Below are 10,445 nucleotides of genomic sequence, written 5' to 3' on the forward strand. Positions count from 1 at the left end.
AAAATACCAAAAACCTATGAATGCTTTCCAAATTGACAGCAACCAAAAAACTAGGGCTTTTGTCAGTCTTGACCATAAGGCTAACCACTCTGCTCCTATGAACTTTGTTTCATGAGTACAGATCTTTCCATTTTTAACCATGTCTCATAAAATACTACAATTGGGTCTAATAGTCATGACTTCTAACCCACCTAATGAGAGATAGGCTATGCAATCATTAGAAATAATGGAACCATGCCTTGAAATCAATATTTTGAACCTGAAGGATTTAGTAGACCTTAATAATCACTTCTGACATTTACAGATAGCAAGTATGGGTGTATTTGAAAATTATACCAATTCACTATGCAACTGTCTCAGAGGTAGATCACCAAGGACGTTTTGAGAAAGGTGATCAAACAGGGCCCAGTTTAAAGCACAGGGGATCCAACACCATCTCTTCTCAGCTCATTTGCACACAAAGCCCTAGCATGTTTGTGCTAATTAAGCTTCTCTTGAAGGTGACATGACTATTGAACATGATTAATGGACAAGGCTACATTCTCTATTGAGCTATTACTTGGAAGGTGGGCGTTGTTTTGAAAATACTTTACACTTAATATTAAGTGTGTGTATGACTGCGCGTATGTGTTTAATTCATGTGACATCCTGGGGGAAGTTTGACCATGACATATTTTTTTATGAAAAAACGTTATCATTTATAAGAAGTTACTTTTTCTGCTCTGCTCCTCCGGTCGCCCAGTTCAGGGCGGCTCTGCTCTGTATGTCAGGTGCTTAAACAGCATATGTTGCTGGGAAGTGTTCTTGGCTCCTTCACTCTTTGTTGTCGTTTTAATTTCCCTGGGTTCTATTTAGTATTCTGCTGAATCAGTGAAACCTTGATTATCTAAAAGAATAGGAGACGTGGAATTAATGAGGATAACCAGGATTTGGAGGGAACAAGAAATTATTAGAGGTGAAAGTCACGTGACAGGGGCTATGGATGAATCTCAGCCTCTAAATGGCTAATCTTGATTTATTCAGACTGATTCTTTTAATCGAAGGGCATAATGCAATTTTGATAATCAGGGTTTCACCGTAGCATTTATTACTATTCCCAGAAATCAAGGTAACCTTGGGCTGGCTCTACTTTCCCACATTTACAATGTGGTAAAAAAAAAAAAATCCTAATAGGATGTCATGGACAATTGTGACTGCTCTTCCTTCACACTCCTCCCATGAAACCGGCTTTCTTTCTTCCCATCTGGCTGCCGCCTGCCTGGAGCATGCTACTTTCCCCATGCCCCAAGCCCTCATCCCCATGCTTCCCTTTGGGCTCCATCTCTTGCATGCAGGAGCTGGGATCATGTGCAGGGAGAATGGCCAGTCCCTTACAGGATCTCGGTCATTTTATGAACACTGCTTTGCATTTTAACTAACACTCATCTGGCTTCAAAGCTCTGCGTTCTTGTAGCAGGCACTTGTCCTTGATAAACCCAGAAGGTCACAACAGGTCCCAGTTCCATGAAGAGAAGACACTGCCACAGCAGGAGTATTGCATTACTTGGTATTCGACAGCCTGAAATGGACAGCGATGATATCCAAGATTGCAACAAAAATCTATACGAAAAGGACTAATACGATAAAAACAAAGGCAGCAAGCTACATTTGTTTGGAAATTGGAGTCCCGTGCTTAGGTTGGGGGTGGGGGAGGTAGTACAAGATCGATAGAGATTTTTTTTTTAAAGCTGAAAACATGATGTAGCAGGTGAACCTAAATTGATTCTGCTTCTCCTCTCCGCCCCCTCCCCCTAACTCTGCAGCGAATGTCTGCGACAACGAGCTCCTGCACTGTCAGAACGGAGGGACGTGCCACAACAATGTGCGCTGCCTGTGCCCGGCTGCCTACACCGGCATCCTGTGTGAGAAGCTGCGGTGCGAGGAGGCGGGCAGCTGCGGGCCGGACTCCGGCCAGGGGCCGCCAGCGCACAGCCAGCCCGCCCTGCCGCTGCTCCTGCTGCTGCTCCTGCTGAGCGCGCTGCTGGGGACCGCCAACCCCCTGGTGTTCTAGGCGTTGCCTCATGCCCTGGGACCGGCCTGTGCCGCAGGGAAGCAAAGGCAACCCTAGCATTTGCTACCAACGTAGAAACACACAAACACACACACCCCAGACACCCCACTCGAACACAGTGTGCAAACTAAGAGGGCCTAACTGAACTAAGCCATATTTATCAGCCGTGGACAGCACATCGGGGTCAAGACTGTTCACTTCTGACTCCAGAGGAGTTGGCAGCTGTTTGATATTATCACTGCAAATCACATTGCCAACTGCAAAGCTTGCTATGGATTGGAAAGGCTGTGACAGCCCCCTCACCCCAACAGGAAAGACAAAAGGCAAACAAACAAATCAATCAACCTACAAACATTCGCTACTCCAACGCGGTGCGACCTGGCGCCGCTCTGCCCAGCGTGCGGACCACCCAACAGAAGCGTTCTGCGTGGCCGGGCGCATCGTGGGTTTATGGAAGTCTGTTACAAGCTGCCATATTGGCCTGCTTCAGCCCCTAGATCCCTTCCAACCTGTGCTTTAGTGAACGTTGCTCTGTAACCCCTGTTGGTTGAAAGATTTCTTTGTCTGATGTTAGTGATACACATGTGTAACAGCCCCTCCAAAAGCGCCAGCCAGTCATACCCCTGCATATCTTAGCAGCACTGAGTCATCTCGGTGCGAGGCACACCCACTAGACAAGAGTGGCTATAGGAAAAGAGAAAGTGTATCTATCCTTTTGTATTCAAATGAAGTTATTTTTCTTGAAATACTGTAATATGTAGATTTTTTGTATTATTGCCAATTTGTGTTACCAGACAATCTGTTAATGTATCTAATTCAGATCAGCAAAGACTGACGTTTTATTTTGTCCTCTTTCGTTTTGGTTTTGTTTCATTGTGCAGAGATTCCTCTGTAAGGGCAACGAACGTGCTGGCATCAAAGAATATCCGTTTACATATATAACAAGTGTAATAAGATTCCACCAAAGGACCTTCTAAATGTTTTCTTGTTGCTTTAACACTGGAAGATTTAAAGAATAAAAATTCCTGCATAAACGATTTCAGGAATTTGTATTGCAATTTCTTAAGATGAAAGGAGCAGCCACCAAGCAGTTTCACACTCACTTTACTGCTTTCTGTGTGGACTGAATACATTCAGCTGACGAATTTAGTACCCAGGAAGATGGATTGATGTTCACTAGCTTGGACAACTTCTACAACATATGAGACTACTTCCACTTGGGAAAAATTATAACAGCAAAAAAAAAAAAATCTAAGCGATTGCCAAGATTATGCCAAAGCCTGTTGGCACAGTACTAAGAGACTTTTATTTTTAAGTCATGCTATTTTCACAGATTGATGGTGATCATGTGACTCTAGGGATGCTGATCTATGTATCTTTCCAAATACAGTGTTTACATGGAGTATCCTAAGAAGCTACCTGGGGCACCAGAAGAGTAGCAGGGACATTGAGTGGTTAGCAATTTGACTTTATAGGAAGACTAAATACTTAGAGGAAATACCGAAACATACAGCAGCAAGTAGACTTCACTGCTGTCCCTAAGAATAAAGTTTGTTTTAAGTACTGCCCACGGTGTAATAAATTCTTGTTTCTGCCTTTTATTAGGCCAATTACTGTACAAGACAGCTAAGGGAAGGGAGTAGGGAGAACCACTGAAAACGCTCATAGAGGCAAAAACAGTGTGTGTTCCATTCCTAACATCCTGGTGTCCTACAGGTTACAAATGTGTTAGCAGCAGCATCTCCTGGAATCAAAAATAATTATCAGCCCTAGCCAGAGTCTTAAGGACAATGAAGTTCTACATGACTCGATGGAGCAATAACCTCTGAGAGCATTAGGCTGGAGGCTGGGTTCCAGTCTGAATTCTTCTCCCTGCTGCCACTCTGCAGAAACGGGGGGAGGAAATGTCTTCTGATAAATAAGCTGAGTAAAAACTAGATGAAGGAACAGCATGTCTTATTGGTTTTGTTCCCAGAAAAGCCAATTCAGAGAAGGCAATAAAAGGTAAACAGGTAATGCCTGTACTGCCTGCCACCCCACGTCTAAGTCGATTGAACGTTTGTTATTCAAACCAACAGTCTCTTTTGATATAAGAAATAAAAGATGGAAATAAATTAGAGCTCTGGCTTCATGCCAGAGTGGCCAACAAGAAATTGGAGATTTACATTGGAAGCATAAACAGAAATTATATTTCAGGTTCAGCAAAGAATGCACATGAAAACGCTGATAACATACAGTGTTGAGATTACTTATAATGAGGTGGATTTCTAATATTAAAATTGGAATTTAAGTTGTCTTATAGTTTATTAGCACAAACCAAAGGCAGACTGTGTTATTTCTGGCAATGATGCACTTTATCATTATTCACTCATGGCTTTATCACAGTGCTCAGGAATCAGACACTGCACATTCAATACAGGGGATTCCAAAGCTAATTCTAAAATTTAATGAAGCCCTGATCTAAATCAGTTCATCTGCATTTTATCTTTATGAGGCTATAAGAATCTAAATTGATGAGGAATATCTTGCATTCAGTGTATTTAGATATAGTTTTCTGAATTTCCTAAAGTGATGTGATCTGCTTTTAATAAAAATTCACTTTTAGGTATATAATAAATGGAAATGAAATGTTCTTTTTAATCTGGATTCTCAAGTTCTTCTAAGGAACCTATTCCTTTGGTTAAAAAAAAAAAAAAACTCAGTGGATTTTATTTGCCTACTGCTTTCCAGAATTCTTGCAAATCTAGTTTCATCTACAATATTATGTTCTAAGAACAGGACTGGGGTGAAAAGAGTATTAAGTTGTCCCCACATTTGAGGTCCTAATATTTGCTCTGTTTCCACATGGATAGGTTTCTTAAAGTAGGTTAAGTTATCATCTTCCCTGTGAGGTCAATCTGTCAACTTTCCCACAGAGTGAAAATACAAGCATGGTTCTTTCTATCAACTCTGGTGATGAGCATCCATTTCCAAAATGGAAGAACATTCCAGCTACAGAGGGAGTGTTGCTATGTATAGGAAAGTGAGGAACTTGCCTAGTCATGACCCATACACAACCTAGATGGAAACATTATCCCAGCCAAGAGGGGTGATGCTCCCAGGGGCCAGTTCTGACCCTCCTGCAGATTGACCTCACTGCCAGAAACTACAGTTCCTACCCAGATTATCAGCACATGTGTGGACCTCCTCCAGGGTCCAGACACTGGCATCAGCCAGCAATGTGCATGTATCCCTGCACATTAGGGGTCTGTGTATGGCTTAGTGCCTGTAGCCTTGACTAGTTGCTGGGGGATTCACAGCTGAGTGAGGAGACACTCCTTACAGAGAAAACCAGAGTTCAGGCTTGGATAGACAGAGAAGAGGGGTGGGAGAGAGACAGACAAGGTCCACTCAAGTTCAGGGTGCACTCAGTACTGAGCTCAGAGCAGTGTAAGGACTTTAAATATACGGGGGGCCGGGGTGGGGAGCGTCCACTGGCTATGAAAGCATGTAAGTCAACGTAGTGGGATGAAACACAACTTATTGGATGTTTTGTTAGCCCAATTTATGGCTTTTAAATATTTTTCCATATGCACGTGGGCCTCTATGGGTGCTTTTGTCCTGGGCTCTGAGAACATTTGGGTTGGATCTCCCTGAAGTCAAATCCCTACCTAGGCTGGCACCAGTCGCTCACCCTGCAACTTAAAGAAAGGACAATTTGGAAGCAACTGTCCCTGTTGCTAATCTTGCACATCTTTTCTTGAACCTGTGGCCTTTTGCAAAATGAGGAGTTTGGGATGAGAAAATCTTGAAATAAAACATTTTGTTCCATCTCCTTCTCCCTCCCCTGTCAATTGTCCAGTGTTCTTGGGATGTAAAGATCTGATACTCTGAAATGGGATACTCTGTGCTACATGAAAAACAGGCCAATGTATTTCACCTGTTGTTAAATCCTAAATAAAATACCTATTTAACCATTTTTTTCACTCACAGGATTGAGCAGCATACGCGTGGACTTTGAACTAAGTGTTCTATACATTTGTTTTGTATGGGATTCTATGTGTATGTATGATCTGATGTAATTTGAAGCCTCAGCTTCAGGAATCTGAACTTGAGTTCTTTACCTACCATTTTTACTCCCAGAATTAACTGATAAAGATGGCAGTGGTGGCTGTGAGAAGGCTTCATCTTAGAATGCTACGGATATCCACCTAAAACCTTAGAGTTTTTATTTTGTTTTTTAGTTGGACAGCTTTGGTAGTACACAGGGATGAAAAATAGAGATAAGAGTTGCCCTCAAGGCTTTGATTCATATTTCTGGTTGTGTATAACTACTGTGCCTAAAGAGATCAGGACTAGATTCTACTCAGTTTCAATTCTGAAAGATATCAAGTGATCAACTGGCACAAACATTCCAACAGTTCTGACCATTTCCATTTAGACTTATTCTTCACCACTATATTTTTACTTTACACTCAAAGTAACTTTTTCCTCTAGTCACCTAATATAGATGCCAACAAATTGCAAGTGTATGCTGCATGTAAACATAACATGATGTCAGAAAGAATTAACAACCTCAATTATCGTATTTTGAATTTTCACCAACAATCTTGGAAATAGAGAGGACTTTCTCTCTCCACAACACCTGGTAAGATGTAACTTACATCTTCATTCTACATCTGTAGAATCCAATACCTAAGAAACAGCTTATTCTTCGTACAAGCCTTATTATTGCAATTAACTAGAAAGGAGAGAGTAACATCTGTGGAAAAACACTAACATTGAGTAATCTGCAACTTGTGATCTCTGGTGGCAGAACAGTTCTTCCCCTTGTATATTTTTGGAACAGGTCTTGTCCTGAGACAAGTCCAGCAAGAAGGCTTAAATGATTTCGTGGGATGGGGTGTTTTTAAGTAGCTGTGCACTTAATAAATGCTGGAGTCCTCCCTTTTCCTTCTCCATTCATTCAAAAGCTGTTTTTAATTGATGGATGAATTAAAATGGAGTAGTACCATTTAAAAACATGTGATGTTTTTACAAACCCTGGAATCATAACTGGCAAAATGGGCCATTATTGTGCAAAATCTAATTATGCCAGCACTAAAGATTTAGTGAGGCTGGCAGAAGCAAGCTGCAAAGGCTTGGAAGTAACAATAATCCCCCTTTTCTTAACTTAGTCCCATTTTTACAGAGGCGTTACTTTAAACTCATATTTAATTAGTGTACTACGAATTCCATGAGGAAAAAAAAGAAACTTGACTGGAAAGAGAAAACTTAATTACTACCCCGTCTGCATCCGTCTGAATAGATTCTGAAATTCCTGCACAGCAAGGATGCATCAAGTTACCTTAAAGACAGAAGGTAGCACGGTTGTATCCTCCAGCTGCCCTGGGAGTGCCACGTTCCAGCTTGCCTCTTACAAGGGGCAGTCATTCTAATCTAATAAAAGAAGGAAAATGGCAGAAAATCACACACCTGAAGTCCTGTTAAGAATAGGTGATTCTTTTTGCCTCCGGCAGGCAAGAACATAATGTCATTTTTGTTCGTTTGTATTTGCGCTCCGAAGGAGGGCTGCTCCTGTTGGGGAATGGCTTTCCCTCTGCCAGTGTGAAACACTGCAAGAAAACATTCTCCAAGGAAATAGCATTTTGCTGTTTACCAGTCATGCCTACCATATGAAGCCCTGAGTAATTGTTTTGGCTTCCATGGTGTGATAAACACCTAGAGGCAAAGAGATTAGCGTCATCACTCTCCATCTCTTTCCCTTTCCCTTTGGGGGAAAACAAAAAAAAGAGGGTTGGTGGAGCAGGGGTGGAGGGAGGGATCCAAATCTAATATGACAACGTTTTTAAGAATCTTTCCCATCAGTTTTTGTTTAATTATGAAGACCCTGGCTAAATATTCAGTTTATTAAATTAATAGTGTGACCAGGACTGGCACAGTCTTACGACCACTTAAACATTCTATGTAATTACAAGTCATCATTGGGAACGCACTCAGGTCTAAATGCATTCTGATCAGTGGTTCTCAGTGCCCAGCAGGACGCACAGCAGTGAGTGACTTGACGCTTACAATTGCAGCCAGACTTGGGGAAGACCACGTAGAAAGCCTGTCAGTGAAGTGCTTCAAATGATCATTAAGATTTTGTGCACATATGACTCTTTCCTTTGGTGTGAAAAACATTTTTTTAATTATTAAAAAGCCTAAAAGTGTAAGATGACTATTCTAAACCCAAGATTCAGATGTGCCTCAACTATGAAATCTCATTAATAAGTTGTCAGAGGATAAATGGTAATGACCCACAGGTATATGGAACCTTATAATTTCTAGCAATCACCTCTTTATTTGGTTTGTACTGACCTTACTCTATCTGAGCTGCTAAGGGCATTTATAGTTATACAGTCATGGTTCTGGAAACCATATATGAAATAAAAATGAAAACGGCCCAGATTTAGACTAGAGCACGAGTACAACATAATCCAAGTACCTCAAAATAATCCAAGTACCTCAGCAACTTTGGTATGTTTTTCATAACAACATGTAGATCCACAGAGGACTCCTACACTTATCTTCCTTTAGGAGTTGAAGGGTATTGGTTCCAGTAGAGGTCTCAAAGGAAGTTCTTGGGAGAATTTCTAGTTCTGAAAATTTTGAATATTTGTTTTAATAGTTTGATAATAAAAGTCTCATTCTTCATAACTGATTCCATATCAACAATAATGAAGATTAGGACGTTACAGATAGATCATTTTCAATTCAATATGAATATGTACATTTGTATGTTAATTCTCACTTTAATTATATTTGCACACAACAAATTTGCATTTAGAATCACCTCATTGCATTGTTGATGGGGAAGCTCACCTCTAATTAAGGACGGACATCATTCAGTTGATCTGAGATTCTTCTATTGGAATATATAATCATATGTTTTTTTAAGCTTTATTTTTTATGTATCTGAAAGGCAGAGGCAGAGAGAGAGACAGAGACAGAGAGGGAGAGAGACAGGGAGACAGAGAGACAGAGAGAGGGAGAGAAAGGTCTTTCATCTCCCCAGATGACCATAACAGCCAGAGCTGTGCCGATCCACAGCCAGGAGCCAAGAGCTTCTTCTGGGTCTCCTACACAGGTGCAGGGGCCCAAAGACTTGAACCATCTCCCACTGCATTACCAGGCCATACCAGGAGGCTGGATTGGAAGTGGAGCAGCCAGTATTCAAATCGGCACCCATATGGAATGCGGGCACTGCAGACAGCAGCTTTGCCTGCTGTGTCACATTGCTGGCCTCCACCATATAGATGTAAACCTTTCTCCAATAATCACTGCAAATATGACTGAAAAAATCTGAAATGATGAAGCTTCTGATTTTGTTCTCTGGGTTCTGCAAGGCGAAACCCACTCTGATTTCTCTATCACAGATATTTTGCTGGCAAGAGCTTCAACCATTTCTTTCCCGAACTTGTCATAAAACTTATGCAAAATAAAATAAAATATGTGTGACACCGGAACACACTTGGATTGAACAGCACAAAGTCATTTTCTTTTTGACTGGCTTGTTTCATTTTTGTGGTTATTCCAGCTGATAAGCATGAGATCAGGAGCAGAGGTCATTCTAATTGTCTATCCTTCCCTGAGTTGCGGGCACGATTCTCACCATGCGAGGCACTTACTTAGATTCCTGCACTGGCCTGGGGACCTGCACTAGCCTCTAGCCATCTATGGCTATTGAGCATTTGAATGTGGTTAGTCTAAATTGACACGTCCTATGAATGTCAGATACAGAGGTTTTCAAACTCTTAGTAGAAAACAAATTTTCTCTCTAGTAATTTTCATATTGGATACATATTAGAAAGATAATACTTTAGATATATTGGATTAAATAAAACATATTATTAGAATTGACTTTAACTGTCTCTTTTTCCTTTTCTAATATGGCTGCTGGAGACTTTTTAAATTTCATATGTGGCTGGCATCGTATTTCTATTGTACAAAACCATTGAGATATTAAATATTCCCATCCATAAAATGGGGATAATAATATTCATTTTCCAGAGTTAATGTGAAAATTAAAGTGAACTAGTGACCATGAAATTACTTGGTAAATAATAAAGTGTAGGAAGAATGTAAAGTGCAAATTGCCATCATGATGATAATCAGGGTATCTCTAAGCTCCTGTTTCAAATTTTCAGATTTTTCTGGAAGTTTTCAACCAGAAATCTTGCCATAATTTCCCCTAAAAAAGTTCTCAATGTAATGCATATAATGTTTTTAAAGTGTGAATATGGTACGCGACCTGGACTTGTTTTATCAGCAAACTGTTGCCAGAATATTAGTGGTGATAAAAATAATAGTCATAACAAAACATAACTAGCCTTTACTTAAGATCAAATAACATACTGCACTCCTATTAATACAG

The 10,445-nt window shown here is 40.7% G+C and overlaps 1 protein-coding gene across 4 annotated transcripts in view; it reads left to right on the plus strand.

Annotated features, from left to right (window-relative positions):
- NTNG1 (netrin G1) overlaps nt 1-4,662 on the plus strand; it is a 396,875-nt gene extending 392,213 nt beyond the window's left edge. For all 4 annotated transcript variants that reach the window (XM_062191854.1, XM_062191856.1, XM_062191857.1 and 1 more), the window contains one exon: nt 1,803-4,662. In XM_062191854.1, coding sequence (XP_062047838.1) covers nt 1,803-2,050 — 248 coding nt within the window. In that variant the 3' untranslated portion in view covers nt 2,051-4,662. The remainder of the gene's footprint in view (nt 1-1,802) is intronic.
- Nucleotides 4,663-10,445: the final 5,783 nt, after the last annotated feature.

Source organism: Lepus europaeus, chromosome 5 (assembly GCF_033115175.1).
Source record: "Lepus europaeus isolate LE1 chromosome 5, mLepTim1.pri, whole genome shotgun sequence".
NCBI classification, from domain to species: Eukaryota; Metazoa; Chordata; class Mammalia; order Lagomorpha; family Leporidae; genus Lepus; species Lepus europaeus.